General features: G+C 39.5%; 1 protein-coding gene across 5 annotated transcripts in view; it reads left to right on the top strand.

Annotated features, from left to right (window-relative positions):
- Window positions 1–23,530, top strand: part of LOC120553207 (thyrotropin-releasing hormone-degrading ectoenzyme-like) — a 265,616-nt gene that overhangs the window by 69,012 nt on the left and 173,074 nt on the right. For all 5 annotated transcript variants that reach the window (XM_039791371.1, XM_039791372.1, XM_039791373.1 and 2 more), the window contains one exon: window positions 4,805–4,931. In XM_039791371.1, the coding sequence (XP_039647305.1) occupies window positions 4,805–4,931 (127 nt within the window). The remainder of the gene's footprint in view (window positions 1–4,804; window positions 4,932–23,530) is intronic.

Below are 23,530 nucleotides of genomic sequence, written 5' to 3'. Positions count from 1 at the left end.
TGTGTGTGTGTGTGTGTGTACTGTTTGATAGCCGTTCTCTGTTGTCCTTCAGTTGACAGTAAGGTGGTTACTCTCTCTGACAGTAAAACCATCTCTCACACACACACACACACACACACACACACACACACACACACACACAGAGTAACAGTTGTAGCTATGTCCAGGCAGATTATTTTTTCATTCACTGCAGCTGATGCATGCGTATTGATCAGTGACATCACCACCGCCCGTCAGCTGACAGCGTTTGTGTGTAGTTAATGGGTCAGACTGATGAACTGTTACACAAACAGAGAGCACGGAATTATTCCAGGAGACTTACAGCTCATATAAACACAGATCTGTCATGGTGGAGAGGAGGTAGTGTGGCTCAGGCTCTAGCGGTTTGGCGACACCTGGAAACTGTTTCACATGCTAGTTCCTTTTTTCTTCATATGTGATGGATGGATGGATGGATGGATGGGTCATTTGGATTGTCTATATACTGTAATTTTATTTGGTATTATTTTTATTTAGTTGGTATTTTTCTTTATCTGAATCGAGGCTCTGAGGACAGTGGGTGTCGCCTTCTATACAGATTATAAAGGCCCCTGAGGCAGATTTTTGGTATTGGGTATATAATACTTTGACACTTTATTAAAAGGAGGGTTCAGTTTTCAAATGATTTAAAATTTCCACGTGGGGCCCAAAGGCCCTTTGTTGACGCCCATAAACGTCCTGCACTCATAAAAATAACAAAAGACAGAATCGAGGCAGAGGGGCAGGGTGTCTGCAGATACAGACACCACCCAACACTTCTAGTGGGTTGGAAGCAGGGCCACACAGAATCTGCGCTTTCTGCAGAATCCTGCAGCATTTTTCACTGATTTTGAAACTAATAAAAAGACATCTCCCCACCAAGCAGATTCCGCAGATTCTGGATCACCGCTGAAAAAAAACTGTACAACAAAATAAACTGCAGATTGCGTTTGGGTCTGGTCATAAGTGATGACTGAGAGGGATTCATTTTAGTTAGTTAGTTTAAACATTGTTTTTTGAGGAAGGCATTGCATATTATACCTTTTTAAATATTTCTATTTCATGCTACTTTATACTTCTTACGCTACTTCAGTAACACAAGTAAAAGTACATGTAAGTAAACATATTTGCACGAGATAAAAGATGTCATATTGTAGGCGGTGGGTGAAAAGGCTACTGCTGTGCAATTGCCATGTTTATGTCCTTTCATTCACTGTGATAGACAGCAGTGGTTACTTAATGATGACAGAGTCGTTGCTTGATGTTGTCGGCATCAGACACCAATAGGAGAAAAAAACCAAGCTGACCAATCATAGTTCTTGTTTTAAACGTATTTGTGCAGAGGTGCATGTGCATGTGACGGAGCGATGCAAAAACAACCTCAGAGGGGCTTAATCTGGGAACTCTCCAATGCATAATCCAATTAAAAATAGAAAGAAAGTAACCTCTGTAACCTCTAAATGCTCTATAAATCCTTCTTTACACAAACACAGAAGGCACAAATGGTGTGATGCACACTGTAGGCAGCCAGTGTTTATTTTTCCTTCTCGGTGAATGAATACTGATGATTCTGGGGACCGCTGACTGTTCCTCTTTGTCGCCCTCGCTACAGGACAGATTGTAAGACTAGCTGAATCAATGTTTATCAATATTAATCAATTATAATCAATTCATGTTCCAATTCTTTCTTACAGAACAATGAACAGAGGCTTTAGATATCTGTGTGCAGTTGGAAGATATGTTGATATGACGCTGGATCTCTATTGGATCAGACAGCAGCTCTTTTTTTTTTTTTCGTCCAAACTTGCCAAATTAATTTTTTATTTTGAAAAAAGACTGACTCGGATGGAGCAAATGTCTGTGTGTCTGTCAGGCTGAAAGAATCACTTCAGTTTAAAGAATCACTTGGTAGTCACTGAAGTGAAACGCTTTTGACAGGAGTTGCAGAATCCCAAGAGACTTGATGTTTTCCCTTTCATTTGCACGGATGTTGCAAAGGTTTCACAGACGGACACAAAATGCTCTGGTGTGTTTTCTGAAGGTTAACCGTGAACATCTCACAGCAGACTGCCTCTGTCTGTTCTCTACAAACACAGCTTCTATAAAATGTTTACAACCAACATTTAAATGTTGTTTTAGGACTCAGTTTCTTTCTTTTTTTCTGATTGAAGTCTTTACTCTACATATGGGAATGCCGTAGTCAAAAAATCTCAACAAGTATAGGATGGATTGGCATGGAATTTCCTACAAACATTCATGATCCTCAGAGGAATCTACTGACTGATATTTGTGATTTCTGGTGAAATGTCTCGACGTCGATTGGATGGATTCCTGAAGCTTAGACCACACATTTAGGTTTCCCTCTGAATGAACTGTGTGATAACTTTGGTGATCCTCTGACATTTCATCTAGCGCCATCATCAGGTCAACATTTTATGGTGTCCTGTACTTTGGTTTATGACCAAATAGCTGCAGAACTAAAGACATTCCCATGAGCCTCACAGAGATGCTAGCATGGCTGCAGACTCTTATATTTGCATATATATTGCATAGTTTAAAGTGTCCTTATTTTGTTCTGTTGTGATGGGAACTATAACACTTTGCATATGTCCAGTAGCTTTTTGTAATGGTTTAGCCTGACTGAGTGATTCACTGTGACGGGGAAGAGGGTGAAGTGATGTATTAAGATTAGCTAAAATAAGATGAAATGGACCTTTTATTATCCCCACAGATCCTCTACCAAATTATAGAAGGGGTCTGAAACCCACAGAAATGTTTCGTAATCTCCTGGACATCCCACCAACTGGAGACACACACACACACACACACACACACACACACACACACACACACACACACACACACACACACACACACAGCATGTCGGTCTTTCAATGAGGTCACCAGCGAAGTCACTGCAGTCCTGTGACGTGTCTGTATTGATTATTGATTGGCGTTTGGCAGAACAGCTCATGTGTACTGATGTACTGTATATTTAAGGTTAACTCACTGATGAAATTAAACTTTTTATTTTTATTTTCATGCACTAAAACATGTTAAAAAAAACTTTGTAAAATATGCATAAAGGTCAGCAACTTGATTTGTGGAGTGTGGATTTGCAATAAACCGGAAATAAAGCACATGAAAACGTATTATCTTCCCTTGCATGATCCAATCACACGGACAAACGTGTGGTGTGTTAGCCAGCAGGCACATGCACTACTCTAAACTAATGAAGCTACAGTGCAGGTCTTTGTCCTTTTTAAGAGACTGAGCTGGCAGACACGAGGAGTCACAGGTGGAATTTCAGAAAGAAGCTCTTATGTAAGCCAAAAATCAAACAATTTAGAAAATATGCAGTAAGATCAGCCCCCATTTAAAAAGGTCAACTAAACGGAACTTCACTCAGGCTATAATAACTTAACAAACTGAATAAAGCTGGGCCAACTATACCGACCCAACCAATTGAACACACAGGAACATACTGTATATACCAGTCCCTCCAGAAAACCGCGATAATGCATAATTCAATGCATCATCAGCCAAAGTCTGCATATTTATGCGGGGCTGCTTTTTTTTTTTCAAATATGCCGCACTTTCGCCGCATAAATTGCCGATTTCCACGCAAAATATGCGGGCCTGCATGATTCCATAATCCCCGCATTTTCATTGCAAAAAAGTCACATATCTTAACAGAAACCTAAGAGCAGATATTTTACCCTGTTGCCATGGGAACATTATGAAGTGACGTAATTATGCGTGAACATCATCGAAAAGCAGGGTGTTGGGGAATCACTTGTTTTTTCTCTTTTTCATCAAACCACAGTTTTTGCAATTTCCTGCAATTTTTGCAAGTTCCCGCAATTTCTTTCCATAAAATTGCATAAATATCCTGCATATTCCATCGCATTTTTTAAGAAAACGTGCCACATAATCAATAATATATATATAATAATTTTTTTTTAAAACAATGGCGTAACATAAAACTAAATGGCAAATAAAACAAAAACAGGACAATTGTTCCATCAGTATAAATATTTTAGCAAAACAAAAGCAGCAACAGTGTTGAAATATTGAAGTGGAAACAGAAGTATTGAAAGAAATTGAGGTGGCAGTGGAAACAAGAACCTTGAACGGAGGGTTACCGAATTCTTTTTTTACTTTTAACTGTGAAAACTGTTGCTATCCACCTAAAGCACCTGCTTGCAGCTGTAAATCTACTTTTATTCCTGTAGATTTAAACCAAAACTCAACCTGACTCCATTATTTTGTCTGGGGAGCTGAACATGAGCTCGGCCTGATCCACTTATCCTTCCTGTAGTCCTGACCTGCCTAACACTGGCCTGGTTCCATTTCTTTGACTGTGTACCTTTAGACAAAAAAAACCCCTCAAATTTAATTTCCGTGTCTCTGCAGATTTTAACCAAAACTCAACATGATTGCATTATTTCATGGCCGGGTTAGCTCAGTTGGTAGCGCAGGCACCCATATATAGAGGTTTACGCCTCGACGCAGCGGCCGTGGGTTCGACTTCGACCTGCGGCCCTTTGCTGCATGTCATTCCCCCCTCTCTCCCCTTTCAATTCTTTATCTGTCCTGTGGAAATAAAGGTCTAAAATTGCCCCAAAAATAATCTTTTAAAAAATGATTTCATTTTTTTTTTTTTTTTTTTTTTTTTTTTTTTTTTTTTTTTTTTTTTTTTTTTTTTTTTTTTTTTTTTTTTTTTTTTTTTTTTTAATTTTTTTTTTTTTGGTTTTGTTTAATTTTTTTTTTTTTTTTTTTTTAGATCCGCTTGTACGCTCGACCAGACGCAATTTCTAGCGGAGCAGGGGACTATGCTCTCCACATCACCAAGAGGCTTCTGGGATTTTACCAGGACTACTTCAAAGTTCAGTACTCACTGCCCAAGCTAGGTAAGGCTGCTGAAGGCTTCTTCTTCCTTTGACGTCAATTGTTTCCTCTGATATTTGACTTCCTGTCAGCTCTCGTTGAATAAAAACGAAACTGTTAACTTTTATCTCTGTGCTAATCCAAATTAGACAAGAGACAACGGCTCCCCCTTCCCTGGCTGCCCCTTTTTGTTGGGAAGTCAGCCAACTCTTTGTCCTTCGTACAATTACTGTTGGGTTCATCAATTTGTACTCATATCAGGCAAAGAAAACACTCTGTCCTCCTTTTCTTCCTGTGTGTCGGGGGGATGCACAGTGAGATTAGCTCTGGGAATTGACCCTCAGTCAGTTCTTGCATGGGCGTTTAGCTTTTATACATTGTTGCTTTTGAGAGTTTTAGCCTATTGAGAAAAAATGATTCTTTAGAAAGATGTGTTTAAACTCAAAATATAGGCATCAAAGTAAGGACTGCACCTTGTTGTACTGAAACTCAATGCCAACTCTGTCCCTGCTTATTGTTAGACTCATGAGGTAGCTGGTTATTGAAGCTTTTCCAAATAGATTTGTATGGTAGTAACAGCTGATGTTGAATGAATTCAACTGAGACGTGAAGTTAAAGTATTTGAAAGTAGTCGAAATGGCACTTGAAACTAAACGTTTCTTGCCCTTCCTTGAATGTGTCCTTGAATTTTTGTGTCTGCTCCTACTGACAGAAGTTCCCGAAGCTCGTCATCCCTCCAGTTAGACATTCTCTTCACCCTCGGCGGTTTTCTTTCCATTTCGCAGCAGCCGCAATATAGAAAAGTCATCAACACGCCCACTCGCTGGCGGTAAATTCTCTGAAGAATAACCTGCTTCATTCACACATGGGCTCAATCGGACATTACATAGACTTTGTACTAGGGAGCTGGCAGGGGTAAAGTCTGTTTAATGTTCAGTTCAGCTGATTCGGACATTTGCGTGCTCGCATACAGCTCCTCCGGGTAATGTCTAGATAAGTTCAGGGGTGCAGTGCATATGTAAAAGGGGCTTTAGGTACAATAACCAATCTTAGTTTGCAACATGAATGAATGTTGTATGCGAGATGAAGTAGTTGTAAGGCCTGTGTTTGAGCAGCTAGTGACGTTCAGCTCTGGGAACTCCACCCTGATGGTTCCTGTTCCTATCAGAAACTTTTTTTGGGGGGGGGGGCAGGATTGAAAAAAGTACCTGCGGCCAAAAGGAGCTATCAGCATCCTCACTTTGCGATTATTGGTGGATCCTTTATCCTGGTTCCTATTAGACTTTATAGTATTTAGGGCAACATTGGGATATTTTTTCTTTCTTTCTGGGCTACAGGTTTTGGTTCATGCTGTTAAGCTGTCAGCCTCTCAGCAGTAGTTCTACCTCCCAAAAAATGATTGTACAGTTCTGTATGACCCTGTTTGATGTTTATACTCCCTTCTTTCCTTTCTCTTTCCCTGTCCTCCTTCTTCTGTCTTCATAATCGTTTGTGTTTTACACTTCTGTCCTAGCTGTGTGACAGCGTGCATTTCCTTTTTTCTTCTCCATTCCCAAACGAGCTAATAAGATCGCTGTGGCTCTGTATTATATATGTCAAGACACTTCCTTCCTGTCCACATATATTAATCACATTAGAAATTCACTTTCAGTCAAAGCCTCCTGTTTATTTCTATCCGCTCAGATTAGGTTTGACATTTACTTCCCTTACTGACCTTAACACTGATGTTAAATGATTAAAAGGCCGTTTCATGATGAGCTAAAGGTGATGTCACATGCTGTCGGCCAGACCAGGCGGCACCACAGATGTCAGGTGAAAACCTTGTATATCAAAGATGTCAACTTGTCAAGAACTCAGAAAAGGCCTGGTTTTAACTGGATTACAGGGAAGTGTTGACATCTTCCGAAGGGTTTTAATTTGAGCCTACTAGAGTTGGGAGTCTAGAAACTTGATCCCTCAAATTGTCTGAGAATGTGAAGGTCTCTTACACTGGAGATACAATTTGTTCCAATGATGTAATGGAACAAAATATTCATGCTGTAGCAAAACAATACAGCATTTCAGGGCATAGAACATACATAACACTCTGAGTAGTCTCGCATTGCCAGACCTATCTCCACAGAGCTGTGGAGTAAGGTCTAGCTACACCAAAGATTTATTTTGGGATAGGAGGAAAAAAAACAAAAACATTCTGGGTTGTTTGCATTTCTTTAAACCAATCACGATTGTCTTGGGCGTAGCTAAGCTCCGGTTGCAGAGACCGTGCCTCTGCAAAATATTCTCGGGAAGGAACTTGTTTTGGTGGAACATTTGCAGCCCGCAAAAGAAAACTCCACATACAATATTAAATGAAGGTTACTGTTCACACAATACAGTAACATGAACTATTTAAATTAGCTAGATACATGGTCTTACCAGTGTGTCGTCGTGTGTACTTCATCTATACCAATCCCAAACCAATCTGTCCCAAAACATACCAGTTAGAGAGTAAATGCCGTAAACATATTCTTTGTAAATGTATACAATCGTTCCCCAAAAGAACCGAGCAGGCCTGCCTTGTTGCACCATCCAAATTTTCTTTAAAACTTGCCATTTTCAGGGTGTAGCTTGCTCAAAGTTTGTTGTTGTTTCCTGAAGAGAACAGAGTTAGACAATGGCAACACACAGCGCCGGATGTTCCTGCGATTATCCTGGATGATTTTCTCTGGCAGATGCGTCTGGTCCCCCTACGATTCAGATAGACTTTCAGCCGGTCAGACCCTTTTAGAGGATGACTTACAACTCGCAGAGCCTCCGCGGTTTATGCAAAATACTTGATACGTCTTTTTTGGCTTGCTCACCCGGGGCGCCGGGACACTTCACCTTCATAAACCTAGCATAGTAAAGAGGAGCGTGGCATTTTTGAAAAACAACTGGGTCCAGAGGCGTTTTGGTCTATGGCCTTTGATAATGCCCCTTTGGAAATTGAAAATGAACTGAGAGGTTCCAGACTAACTCGCATTTGCGATTTGGCTTAGCGATTACAGGCAAACAACTCGTATTCAATAAAAGACAGCAGGTAGAAAATGTTGCAGGTATACACCCCAGTTGTAGAAACAGTTAGATGTCATTTTTGGCAACATGTATGTTCTGCTATACCAACACAGCCAGTTAGAACGGAGCCCTACAAACCAGATGCATAGATGGTGCAATAAATGGAATGTGGAAGAAGAAAATAATATCCTAATATAACGGTCTATTTTTAGCCATGCTAGCAGCTATAGTAAGTAAGTAAGTAAACTTTATTTATATAGCACCTTTCACAGACAAAAGGGGTCACAAAGTGCTTTACAGTAAAACAAAAACAGAGCAAAGACAACACATACAAAGCTATATGGCTAATAAAATGCTTGTCTAAAAAGATGAGTCTTCAGGTGTTTTTTAAAGGTTTCCAGAGAATCCTAAACTCTCAAGGCTAAAGGGAGAGAGTTCCAGAGCCCTGGGGCCACCACCGAAAATGCACGATCACCTCTTGTTTTAAAACGTGTTCTAGGAACAATTAAGAGCTCCTGGCTTGAAGACCTCAAAGAGCGACCAGGAGTGTGTGCGTGCAGTAGTTCCTGGATGTACGAGGGAGCTTGGCCATGTAAGGCTCTATAGGTAATAGTTAAAATTTTAAAATTCACTCTAAAACCAATCGGTAGCCAGTGAAGAGCTTTAAGCACAGGAGTAATGTGCGACCCTCCCGCTGGTCTTAGATAAAAGTCTTGCTGCTGCATTCTGTACGACTTGCAGTGAGCCCAAGGATGATTTGTTTAAGCAGGTGTATAGTACATTGCAATAATCCAAACGAGAGGAAACAAAAGCATGAACAAGCATCTCCATCTCTCTTTGAGAAACCACAGATCTAATTTTAGCAATGTTCCTGAGATGGAAAAAAACAGGAACGAACCACAGACTTCACATGACTGTTAAAACACATAGATTTGTCAAAAATGACACCCAGATTACGCACAGCATTACAGTCTGAAACTGATAGAGACCCAATGGCCTGCCTAATCCTAAGGGTAATGTTATCTGGGGCAAAGATCATCACCTCAGTTTTGTCAGAGTTTAATTGCAAGAAATTGTCAGCCATCCATTTGTTAATGGAGGCTAAACAATTGTGCAACAAGGACAGTTTGTCTAGCTTATCGGGGCTAAAAGATAAATATAACTGGATATCATCAGCATAACAATGGTAAGATATACCTTCGAAACTACTAATAATTTTACCAAGAGGAAGCATATAAAGACTAAATAGCAAAGGGCCAAGCATAGGGATGTCAATGTCTTCCGGTCCGTTCAGATTGAAATATCTCAAGAACTTTTAGATGGATTGCCATTAATGTTCATGGCCCCCAGAAGATAAATCCCATATTGCCATCAGTTTATGTAAATTTGACTTATTCTGTGAAATATCTCAACGTCTAACAAATGGATTGGCAGCAATTCATGGTTCCCAGAACTATAGGATCGATTGACATAAAATTTATTACTGCTACTATTATTACTGGTACTGACATTTATGTTCCCCTCAGGATGAATTGTAATCACAGGTGATCCCTTAATGTTTTATTTAGCGCCATCATCCGGTCAATCTATGTGTTTGAACAGTGTGTTGAGGAGTGTAGTAGTCTGGAGACATATATTGTCAGATAATTGGGTTCTACTGGTCCAAATGTTCTGAAAACCATTGACAGACCCTGGTGCTACTGTTAAAGATGCTTCAGACCCAGCTAGCAAATTTTCTTTGCTAAACATGCCCTTCAGTAAACCTGGCACACCTGGCTGTTGGACTCCCTCCAGACTCGTGATCGATGACGCACCAGAATCAGTATGCTGGTCTAATTCCAGGTGTCAACATTTTCCCGAAGCTTAGCTGGGTGCTACTAACTGGAGCTGATTCTCACTACAAGTCAACCCGTGTCCACATTCCCAGAACCCAGCCAAAAGTGTCAGCTCCTGATAGGTCATCCAGTACGCTGACACTCTGCATTAGTTGCAGATGGCCAATATAGATATTTTCAACTTTTTCTGCCACAGTATCTCTGAGGTTAAAGCTTTGCACTCCAACCATACCGTGACGCAAATGGTTAGGAGACTCTCTGTGGTGCTCTTGTAATATAATCAGGATAATATTCCTTATTTATAGAGCTTTTCAAAACCCAGGTTACAAAGTACATTCACAGAGGGCAGCAAATTAAAATCAAATGAATTATGAATCATATTATACAGCAAAACAACAAAACCAAACTTAAGGCCTCTAGCTCACCCAGTGAGAGCCTTAGGCCCATGTTCTTTGAGTCCTGCAGTGGTGCAGGTTTGAATCCGACCTGCTGCCCTTTGCTGCGTGTCATCCCCCGTCTCTCTCCCCCTTTCATGTCTATCCACTGTCACGGTCTAAATAAAGGGAAAATCCCCCCCAAAAAATAAGGAAAAGGATAAGCTCTCTGATAAAAAAAAAAATGTTTTAAGTGGACATTTCAAAGATGGTCTACCTTAGCCAGCCTTTTTGCCTCAGGCAGGTTGTTCCAGAGCCTCGGGGCCCTGACTGGGAAGACTGTCCACTCTGGTTCAGTTTGTGACTCAGGAACAGAGAGACATCTGCCTGAAGATCTAGAGCTACTTTCAGACTTGTATGGTCCAAAATATAGCAAAGTGCAAGGCCAAGAAGAGCATTACCCGTAATAAATAAGAGGTTAAAATCAATTCTAAAACATATTGTTAGGAGGATAAATCAGGCGTGACATGGACGAGCCTCATGGTTCTGCAAGCCTGGCAGCTGAGTTCTGTAAAGTCAGTTAATAGATTTTTGTGAAGAGGCATGCATGAGTCAAGGTGTGAGGGAATAACGGCATGTAAAATGATCCCTGGGTTCTTAAAAGTTACACTAAATCGTATTTTACTTTCAAACAAAACCCCAACATTTGAGCATGGAGGGACGTACAGATGCTGCAGGGCTTTTCTCGGACAGGGAGGTGGTGTTAAACGTTCAGGTGATCGTCCATGATGGACTTCCTTGAAGGTGTCTTAAAGGCAGTGGTGGAAGAAGTATTCAGATCCTTTACTTGAAGGGATACGCCACGGTTTGTTGAAATAGGGCTTATCACAGTCTCCCCTAGCTGTAGATAGGTGGGCCAACGCATTTTCTGTGCATGCATCGTTTTAGTCCAGTGCAACACCGGCAGCGCCGCCGCTAGTTAGCTTAGTGTAGTGAATGCAATCCTATGTTGCCGGTTAGCATGTTGTGAGTAAAAGTGAGCCAACAAAAGACAAAAAAACAACCTAATTACTTGCACTGAGACAAAAAATGCGTTGGCCCACCTATCTACAGCCAGGGGAGACCATGATAAGCCCTATTTCAACAAACGGTGGCGTATTCCTTTAAGTAAAATTACTAATATCACACTGTAAAAATACTCTTAAAGTAAAAGTCCTGCATTGAAAATATTACTTAGGTAAAAATATGTATCATCAGGAAAATGTACGTAAAGTATAACCTACATTGTGTAATCTTTTGAGTTGATTCTTAGCAAAAAAAAACTTTCTTTCACAAATATGTGCTCATTCATGTGTAATTACTTCCTCCAACTAATCAAAGTATTCTCGTAAGCGTAGAATCTGCCATTCAGAATCATTCAGAATACATACGAGCAAGTCTCTTGAATGACGGCCGGCATGTTGCGCCTCCATCTTTAAAATACATTAGCCAAAGAGGGACTTACCTCCGCCTTTCGCCCTCTTGCACTCAGTGGCACCGTGACGAATGCCAAGGGGAGATTACTCGCCAGGGAAGCGATAAAGAGAATTAAAACGACAACGCAACATGACAGCTGCGTAATTGTAAACGATGGAGACACTAAGAGCTCATTTCCGGTTTAGCCACCGTAGTTAAAACACGCTTGGAATGGGAAGGCCTAGAAAGTAATATTCAGTTGGTTGTCATATACAATTCCACTGCTAGATGGGAGAAATTCTTACACAATGTACAGTAGCTTTAAGTAAAACTACACAATGCAGAAAATCCCCCACATTTCAGAAACCAGTAACGATCCAAACAGTTCTGTCAATCAACTAAATGTATAATGGTGTAATCATTTCAGCTGGACTTGAAGGCCTGTATATTGTTGGATAGTTTAATTTATAATAAAAAATGTAACACATGTATAAACTACATGTGTTTTGTGTGTAAAAATCTTAATTTGTGGAGTAACTAGTAACTAAAGCTGTCATATTAATATAGCGGAGTAAAAAGTACAATATTTCTCTCTGAAATGTATCGGAGTATAAGTAGAAAGTGCAATGAAAAGACTCAAGTAAAGTACAAGTATCTCAAATGTGTACAGTACTTGAGTACATGTACTTAGTTACGTTCCGCCACTGCTTGAAGGTGAAGATAAAGACTTGCGGTATCTCACCGTCTTATTCAGGAGTGGAAGATAAAAGGATGTCAGTTTACCAGCCAGTCTCAGTGATCCTCTGACTTGTTAGGACAGACCCATGGCACACAGGAGGGACTACATCTCCCAGCATGCATTGGTTTGCTTGGTGATCCACCAGGATTTGATAAAGAAAGTTGATGGGGAGAAAAGAAGTCTGTGACTCTACGTGCTGCTGAGCAGGAGTCAGACTCAAATGGATGGATGGAGTCACCAGAGGAAAACACTGATATTATGCCAAACAGTGGTCCCAAAATCCCCAAATGCCCTCCCAGCTCAGTGTTTTTGAACTTATGTAACTCAAATTAGTCAAAAAACAACATATACTAGGTTCTCTAGTCAGTGCCCTTAATCAAGGCACTGGCTCAGATCTGGAGTTGGTCCCCGGGTGCTATAAATGGCTGCCTACTGCTCCCTTGAGGGTTGGGTTAAATGCAGAGAATGAATTTTGCTATGTGTATGTGACTATGAAGTACCTTCAAATTGGCTCCAAATTCAAGTGTGAACTGTGGTAAATACATAAATGCAAAGAGAGCAAACTCCCTCTGTGTGAATCCGTCTTTTGATTTGATTTTCTGTTTTAAATCTAGTCAGATATTTCCTGTTTTTGTGTGTGTGTGTGTGTGTGTGTGTGTGTGTGTGTGTGTGTGTGTGTGTGTGTGTGTGTGTGTGTGTGTGTGTGTGTGTGTGTGTGTGTTTTTTTTTTGTGTGTGTGTGTGTGTGTGTGTGTGTGTCAGCAGAGACTGAGTGCATTCCTCCACTATAAATCTTCTGTGTGTGTTCACCCCCGTTCATCTACATATATCCACATAACCACGGGCTCTCTCTGTGAGTGAGTGAGTGTGTGTGTGTGTGTGTGCATGCATTCATACTGATGTTGACATCAGTCTTTACCACAGCTTGCCTCCTACCCCACCCCACTGCTGCCAGCTGTGCGTGCGTGCGTGCGTGTGCGCGTGTGTGTGGGGTCCCAGTGCCTCAGGGCTCCATCTGTTGTCAAGCAGGGCATCGAGCTCTCCTGAGAGAGAGAAATGATGAGCCGAGATGCAGATTTAAAGGGACAGAGGGAAAACTGCCCTGTACAGACGGATGAAGATAATAAGTATGTGAGTGTGTGTTTGAGAGACAGAAAAAGGTCGTTGTATTTAGACATGCAATGACAATAAAGGCAATCATTCATTAAAAAAATGAATGATTTTGTTTTCTGTCCCGTTAAGAGACGAAGATGTCCATCCGTCTGTTGGACTCTTTGGTCCACAATCCTGTCTGAGGTCTAAAGTCTCTCTATCTATCTATCTATCTATCTATCTATCTATCTATCTATCTATCTATCTATCTCTCTCTTTTTTTTTTTTTCCTTTTTTTTTTTTTTTTTTTTTTTTTTTTTTTTTTTTTTACTTTAGCAGTATCTCCAGAAGTACCTCAAAGTGTTCCAAAAACATCCTGAAATATGTCTGGAACTGTCCGTGGTAGCTAGTGACAATTTTCTAACCTTTTATTCTGTCCATTTTAACTGTCGCAAATTTGCATCGCTGCCGGCCTAAATAGATTTAATGCGAAATATTCACAGGTGATTGTTTAGGTTTTCATGCCGTTTATTTGTCACGCCCCCGGTGTGTAAAGGCTTTTTAGAAATAGAGTACCAAGTACTAGTAACGAGGAGGGGATGAAGATTTCCATTCCCTCAAAATAACCCCGCAACCATGTCAAACAGGAGAGCCAGTTGAAACTAGTATTCAGAACAGCCCAGTATTGGAAAGTTACAGTCAGGACACCCTTGAGTTTAATTTTCCCGAGTATTACTTCCCAAGTATTACCCTGTACCATTGAAATATCTCCTCCCACAACTTATGGCCTTAGGGGCATGACCAGAAGAGTTAAGTCCCGTCCTCCGACTCACATTTGTCACATTTAGGGGAAACGGAGGGGTAGATTTTATTCAGCTTGACCTTTTGAATAGTGTATACGGTGCATAGTTTTAAATTGAATGTCTTGCATTGACAGAACAATCCTTAATTCTACTGAGCTCTTTTTTTTTCTAAAGCTCAAGAGATGTTTCAGAGCCAATTTCCTTGCCCCAAGCATCCGTTAGATATTCAAAGGACATATTCTCCTTGAAGATGGTGACCAACTGTGATATTGAGTGTTTGGAGGTGCGAGCAAGAGACATGTGTTCATAAAAGGTATGCTGCCTGGGTTGAGATGTCAGAGTGGGCTGAAAACTGTCTTGTAAAGTTTCTCGCCTTTACATGTAAAAAGTGACAATGAAGGGAACTGAATTGATCTTTCAAGGTGGAGTTTAAAGTTTAACCTCTAGATGTGGTCTGCATTCAAACCTGGCATTAATATGTTTTTTTCAAGATAATGATATCTAGATACAGATCACATGACAATACCAACTGAAAATGGGCTCCAGATGGCAAAACGATACACAATCTGATCAATAATTTTGCCTTATGACCAGGTTTTTGTCAACGTTAAGAGATATACTGGGTGTTTCAGTGGTGGTCTTGTTCCTTTTCTTTGGTCTTGTTGAGTTCACAAGTCCAGCTGGGGACTTTGTTGCATGACTCAACCTCATTTCTTGTAATATCTCTACTGTCTGTAAATTAAAATTGCCAGAAAAGCAAAAACTTCCGATTTAATGAGAATATTTTTCAGAGGTTGCAAATTAAAAAAAGTTGAGGGACTAAAAAGAAACAACAAAACCTCGTAAGTTTGATCGTATGTTGGACTACATCGAGGCAACACATTTAATCACTTGTTTCACACTAAACTCAACACTTTGTTCAGCATCACCTTCTCTTCTTGCTCTACAACAAAAGTCGACTGTAATGACATTTTCACAGGAAGTCACGCTTCACCTTCAGCAGTTGGGAAAGAAAGACGGCAATTAAGAGACACAAAACTGGCTGGTTATAAAAAGAGCAAGTCATATATGCTACAATGTGTGAAGCAGCTGTTGTTCTGATGGCACCTCTTTTAGTATGCAGTGATAGTTGAAAAAAACCATCAAGTCAGCAGTTGCTATTGTGGTACTTGAATGTTTTTTTTTTTACTAAGGTGAAGATTACTACACGACAATATTCTTTTTGGGCCGGATGGCCGTTACCTTCCACTTTTTGTGTTATGAGGACTATGGTTAACTGCTCCTCAGATCTCTGCAGGGTAAATCCAGACAGCTAGCTAGACTATCTGTCCAATCTGAGAAACAACTTTTCAACGTACACGTGTTCCACCAAAAAAAGATCCTTCCTGAGACTATTTTGCAGCGGCACCGTGGCTCTGTCCGGCACTTGGCGCCGCCCAAGACGATTGTGATTGGTTTAAATGCCAATAAACCAGAGCACGTTTTTCTCCCATGCTGGAATGCTGTGTGGACTAGCCAGACCTTGCTCCGCAGCGCTATGGAGGAAGGTTCAGCGGAAATAAAAAAACTAAAGCTGTCAGACAAATGTAGTAGAGTAAAAAGTACAATATTTACTTCTAAGTTGAAGTGGAGTATAATGATAAAGTAGCTTAAAATTAAAAGTACCTCAAATGTATTAATTCATGTATTTATTTGTACAGTATTTAAGACTTAATATAGTAACAATGAATGTACTTAGTTACATTCCAACTCTTCACTTGGCTCAGACTAAGCTATGTTTAAACTTCTTTCCTGTTCCTCCTAAATGTAAAATTCAGTTGGAGAGCTCAGTTTGCAGAAGCACCAACTGGAGGCCATTCAACTGATAATGTCAAGTCTCTGAGCAAATTAGTCCAAATCTAACATCTTGGGAAATGACTGATCCAGTGGAGCTTTCAAATCTTCCAATCTTTCATTCCTTTTTTACTTTCCCTCATTTCTCCTAGCTTGCAAACGAAACCCAGAGCCACTCCAGCTTCTTCACTTGCTGCAAAAACTCAGTCTCAGCCTGGGAGTTGGGTTTTTTCCTTCCTCGTTCTTTTCAATCCTGAAGTTGTGATACATAATAAAGCGATAAGGGGCCTCTCTGGGCTTCCGTAGGAATTCTCTTGACTGTTCCAGTGGAGCCAGAAATCTTGCTGCGGCAGGGCGAGCGGCGGCTCAGGTGATCCGATTGTCAGGAGAATTACACTGAATATCTGTGTGTGTGTGTGTGTGTGTGTGTGTGTGTGTGTGTGTGTGTGTGTGTGTGTGTGTGTGTGTGTGTGTGTGTGTGTGTGTGTACACGCCAAGTGGACTAATGTGTTCTGTTGAGTTCTGGCTCCATCTGGGATCCGCAGAGACACACAGACAGCACCGCCTGAGGACCAAGACACACACACACACTCTTAATTTCTCCACTTGTGTATCTTTTCTTCCCGTCTTTCTTTTTTTCCCTTTGTCTCTCGCTCTGTCTCTCATGCGTTGCCTCGGGCTGACACACAACAACAGATGGACTTAACTGAAACACACACACACACACACACACACACACACACACACACACACACACACACACTCTCAGAGAGCTGCAGGCCAGTCAGCTGCCTGCCTGCTGCTGAGATCTCAAGTCTCTTCCAGTCAGTCGGTACGTCCACTTCATTCGGAGCCGTTTGAATGAATTTAACATTAATATTCAATAAATTGAGGAAGACAATCTTTTTTTTTTGCAGTGCCTTTACAAAGTTTCCTTACAGAAAAATAGAGGCAGCAATGACACAACAAACTGAACCTCTTTTCCCCTGCTGAACATCACATCGCCTTTACAAACTGACAGAACTTCTAGTGGAGATCCCAGTTTTTGAAGATGTAACACAGGTCAGGCTGAATTTGGAGGAAATGCATATTTAATGCACAGAACATGTAGAACATTTTCATTTGATGCAAACGATGCAGCCAATACTCCACTAAGAATCGAATAGCTTCAATAATGGCCATTACACCAAATCCTGTATATACATCACCTGTAGAAATGGCATTAGACTGAAGATTTACGGCTTTAATTTATTTTTACTAGTGAACTAAAAAGACGTCGTACAGCGAACCGTTCTCTCCTCCACTAACCTGTCCACAGGGACAACAAAAAATGTTTTACTGTTTAAAGCTGCACATAAAGAAACATTTTGTACCAACCCTAGACCGGTCTGTCTTACCTGATGTACAGTGCTGAGAAAACACGCCGGAGGTCGGGCTTTGTCCCTCCCCTTTCGCTATCTCTGCTGTTCATTCTGCAGGGGCACTGTCGCTGCATCCGGGGCTTAGCGCCGCCCAGGACGATTGTGATTGGTTCAAAGAAATACAAACAAGCCAGAGTGCTGTCACTCCAAAATCCCAAAAGAGCCACCCTGAACTTTAAAGTTTATATTTGTTGATATTCATTGGTCGCTTTTAAGAGGATGTTGACTGACTTGGAAGGCAGTCGATGTTTTGCCTGATGTGTTTAGGATTGTGGTTGACTTTGAGGGACTTTGGGATTTTTTCAGTTTTATGTGTTTTTGTGTATCTTGTGTTTGTATGTACTGTATGTGTGGTTGTACTGCTGCCTGGCTTGGCCAGGACGCTCTTGAAAAAGAGATTTTTAATCTCAATCTCTCTTTCCTGGTTAAATAAAGGTAAATAAAATGTTATACACATACATACATATACATACATATATACACACATACATACTGTAGTGGAAGTTTCCTTTGCAGCAGGCGGAAGATTTTTCAGAGTTTAGTATAATGAAACAAATAAGACAGTCTGAGACTAGAACCACGTTGTTTTTTGTATTTTATTAAAAACATATATATTTGCAAATAGGAGCAACATGATTTCACAAAAGGCCGCAGCCCAGTGTGGAGTCAGTTTCTCAAATGAGTGAACAGGAACACCAGGCTTCTATGCATCTTCAGAGTGACAGCACACACGCACTTGGATTATTATGACGCTACAGTTCTTACAGGCAATCTGATACACATGAAGACATCTCGGAGCCATTTCGCCTCCTCCTCCCCGTACTATAGTTTTAGGGTGACCTTGTAGCCCCGATCTGTTCAGACAAACGGTGCTCACATTATGTTCCAGACTGGACGTCTCAGCAGTTAGAATCAAAATCTGCATGTGGGAAATGAGAAACTCTTTCAGCATTTGTGAGAGAAGTAAAGTACGAATTAAACATAAAAATATAAGGAATTATGCTGAAATGTAATTTTTCCATTACCATACATACCATACCATGCTTTTTTAATAAGGGAAAAAATTCCACTAATTAACCCTGACAAAGCACACCTGTGAAGGTAAAACCATTTCAGGTGACTACCTCATGAAGCTCATTGAGAGAACACGAAGGGTTTGCAGCGCTATCAAAAAAGCAAAGGGTGGCTACTTTGAAGAATCTAAAATATAAGACATGTTTTCAGTTACTTCACACTTTTTTGTTAAGTACATAATTCCATATGTGTTCATTCATAGTTTTGATGCCTTCAGTGAGAATCTACAATGTAAATAGTCATGAAAATAAAGAAACAATGAATGAGAAGGTGTGTCCAAACTTTTGGCCTGTACTGTGTGTGTGTATATGTGTATATATATATATATATGTGTGTATATATGTATGTATGTGTGTGTGTATATATGTGGGTGTGTGTGTATGTGTGTATATATATGTGTATATATGTAGAAATATAAATAGCATATAGCATATATATATATATGAGTGATATATATATATATTATCATACACATATATATATATATATATATACATATATATACATTCATATAATAGAACAGATATATATATATATATATACTACTTATATACCACATACATGTATGTATATATATATATATATACATATACAATAACATATATATATAAACATATATATGGCTGAGTATATATGAGAGAGAGGTATATATATACGTAAATATATATATCATTATTATTATATATATTACGTGTATGTATGTATTATTATGTATACGTACGTATATATATACAGTATTATTATATATTATATGCAGGGAGATGTGCATGTATATGTACGTGAGCTTGCATAGCATGTATGAGTATGTATTGCATGTATGCATATGTATTGCATATATATTGCAGTAGCATATGTATCGCAGTGCATATAGCATTATATGTATTATTATTGCATGTATTATGATACGCATTATATATTACTAGGCAGGATATGGTCACATATTATAACGCATATGTAGTATAATATTACGCAGCATATACAAAATTGCACATACTTGTTACGTATGCCGCATACGCTAATACGTTAGTATTCATACGATTATTATTACGCAGCATTACGCTAATTCATTATTGCATGTGGCATGCATAAGTATTGCGCATTACGCTATACTGGACTGTGATCACGCATTACTCGCGCATGCATCCGCAATGTACGCCTATACGGTAGCATATACTCTGTCTACAAGCAATATATATAGACTGTATGATATACGTATTATTATGCGTATTATGATTATTACGAGACATACCCATATTGCAGATACGTAGCATTATTATATATTACGCGTATTGTATGGGTGAAGGCGCACATATGACATATATTATTATTACACGCGCTTATACGTGCATATAAATTGCATTATTATGAGTATTACGTACGCATTGCGTAGTGTACGTACGCAGTATGTGAGTCAGCATCAGTACGTACGTATTGGCCGTACGCATTGCATCCATTGCTGCATTAGATACGGCATGCATACGCTGCGTACGCACACAAAGGTAATGTACACAAAATACCAGATCGCTTACGTGAAACCACATTATGATGCATAGGCGATATATAACGTATTATTACCATACTCGCATTATATGCTGACATAGATAAATGTAAATAATTATTGCAAACATACGCATTATCATTCATTATTAGCGTATGCATATACGTATTACACATAGCAACAGCATAGCAGCTAACGACGTATTAATGCATATTAGCATAATGCAATATACGCATTACGCTATTACGCAACATACATATTAGCCGATAGTATTCGTAAACATAGTATCATTACAAATTACTTACGCATACACATAACGTATGATTAGCATATTAGCATCGCACTCAAAGAGCAAAAATAAAAAAATAATAAAGTAGTTAAAAAAAAAATAACGCATATACGCTGCAATAGTACACATACGTATAAAAAGCAAAAAACTACAACAACAATAGCAAAAATTAAAAATGAATAATATACGCTATATACACAAAATAGCATATTATTACACGCATCATTACCAATAAACGCATACATACATTATAATATACTAACAAAAGCACAATATATATTGCCATATATAAAAAAAATCATTATAATATAGATACACTAAAATTAATACATACATAATACAATAGCATATAGCATAAAATGTGAAATATGTGCATTATTATTATTACGCATATTATTACGTATTATTATATATGCGACTACTATTATTAGGCAATATACATACACGAACATGCATATATTCATACGCAATTATATTTATTAATAAGTACGTGCATTACTTATTGACATTACGCATTGCCGCATACATTACGTGACATGCATATTAGCATATGCTGCACATTACGTATTACGTATTATTACATACGTGTGTGCGCATATTACGCATTGCGCGTACAGCGCAAGGATTACCGCAGCATATTGCAGCACTAGGTGCGTACATTATAATATTACGTAGTACGTATTATTATTACGTGGTGCGGCATAGAACGGGTGTGTATAGACATAGGCAGATGCGTAGCATTGACATCGTGTAGCGGCAAGCGGCAACATGTTAGCGTGCGTAGCAATATGATATCGGCAGCGGCAGCGTTATCGATATATCGCATGCGGACGTCAGCATTGTTATCGCGACACTGACATGCAGCATCGTGTGGTGCGTATTGCGATTACAGTAAGCATCATACGCATACGCGCGCAGCATCGACACTGGCAAACACGGCGCATTATCATTGATACGACATGGCATCGGCATTATATCAACATTTATGCAGCAACATAATAGCATGCGATTACCGGCAGGATTACGACGATACGGGCATGCGAGACATATTACGTGCATGCGTAATATTATTGCGCAGCATTACGCATTATTACGCATACGCACATACGTGCATACGCGATTAATATTACGTGCATATTATTATGTGGCTGCAGTATTATTATTGCATAGTATTATTACGTGCGCTACGTATTATTCGCATCCTATATTATATATTACGTATTATATATTATACGTGTATATATACATACGTGGTATATATTATTACGTGTATATTATATATGTGTATATATATTATTACGTGTGTATTACATACGCACCCAATACGCGATGCAGGATCAGCTATCATCAGTCCTTTTGCAGTGCACCAATGTATGTACATACAACTATCACTGGATCACTACTTTGATACTGAAGAAAACTTAAATGATAATGATAAAGGTTCTGGTAAATGATAGGTTCTGGAGTGGTCTATGATTTCTAAGCAGATTTATGGACTGATATTTGCGATACGCACGATAGATAATTATTTCTCAGGAAGTGTTAATCTCACTGATTCTTAAAAAAAAAAAAAAGTATGCTCTAGGTCTGTTTGTTCAGATTTGATTGAGTTATTACTCTGAGAAGGAGTCCAATTAAGCGGCCAAATCAGCAGGCCAAACTACAATAACTTCCAGCTGTTTTTAGCCAACCAGCATGAATACAAATCCTTTATACTTTCCATTACTGATAATAACTGATGACCATTTTCTATTCATACCATCTTTTTTGCACTGGGAACAGGTGGAAATATATCAAAGCATTGGCAGAATTTTGTATAACAACATAACATTTATAAAAAAATTGATTTACATATGGATGAAAAACACATCTACTTTTGTCCTCTCAGATCAGGCTGCTCTTAGAGCTTTTCTGTCTTTAAAAGATGCTCTGTGGATGTCCTCTCTGTTGGCAGTGTCTGTGCTGCCCGCACAAAGCAGACTGAAAATGAATGAAGATGTTATCTAGTTCCAAAGTCTTTTTCGCAACAATTTCTTTCTCTGACCTCCGCGCTGAAATGTAATTTGGAGGTTGTTCCGCGGTTCAGAGGACAGGATGGATGAACACCGGGGTCTCTTTAGGACGCAGAGTTTGGGAAACAGCCAGAGGTGAGGAATTTTATTTCCAGCAGTGAGCGAAGCAGAGCCAAAAACCATCCGGGACCTCTGAGAGGAGTTTAAAGGGATTATTTCCAAAGAGCTGGAGGACGACAGTCACAGATGAGGCTCAGTGTCTCAGATCTTGAGGAGATACTGAGGTGAATTGATTTCACAAAGGAGAGCAGAAAGCCTCTTCAGCTGAGGAGACAACATCAGGTTCAGGGTTAACAAGCGGTTCGCTGCTGTTCAAGTAAAACAAAGAACTGCTTTGAATTGTTTGGACGCGCTTAAATTGCTTTTTCCTGACTAGCTGTGGGGCCTCAGCATGGTGGGTGGGGGGGTTCAAAGCCACGCAAAACCTAATGGAAGCTCTGGCTGGAAATCAAATATGTTAGTCGTCGTATCTTTTTAAAAATGGTGTTTAAATGTCATTGGCCTGCACAGTAAATGATCAGCTAAGGATGGTTTGGGGGATTTGCAGTCAACGTATACAGAGATGAAGCTTCACACTTCGCTAAATATGGTTAAAAGTGCAGGTTTTATAGATATCAATGTTCCATTTTACTTGCATTTCAATGACTGTTTCAATGTGAAGCATGTTCTAACTACATGATGAAATAGTCTTTGAAATTAAACTCATATGACATACAAAGACGTGTTACCTGTAAAAAATAATTTTGTGACAAATGCTGCGTTAACCTCTTAATAACCCCTAGAGATAATTTGAGTCATCAAAACGGTTATGTGATGACTGTCTTTGGCTGATGTGTGGCGTCCATATTTGTTTGATTTCTCAGGCTGTCCCGTGTTGAGTGCCAAGGTAGAGATATGAGAGCTTTCAGAAATAGGAGTTTCACAGTCGTAATTACGACTTGGAAGTTGACATGAACGCTATTTAAGAGTCTGAAACTTGTCATTACGATAACGCTGATATTACATGAACGTTGCAAAAGCCATCTGGTGGCCATATTAATTATGGCGGGGCAAAAGGAGGAAGTCAGACGATGCTATTATTGAGTGACAAAGACAGTGTGGGTTG

This window comes from Perca fluviatilis, chromosome 23 (assembly GCF_010015445.1).
Source record: "Perca fluviatilis chromosome 23, GENO_Pfluv_1.0, whole genome shotgun sequence".
In the NCBI taxonomy this organism is placed as follows: domain Eukaryota; kingdom Metazoa; phylum Chordata; class Actinopteri; order Perciformes; family Percidae; genus Perca; species Perca fluviatilis.
The sequence above is the reverse complement of the archived record's forward strand: the minus strand, read 5'-3'. Positions and strand labels throughout refer to the sequence as shown.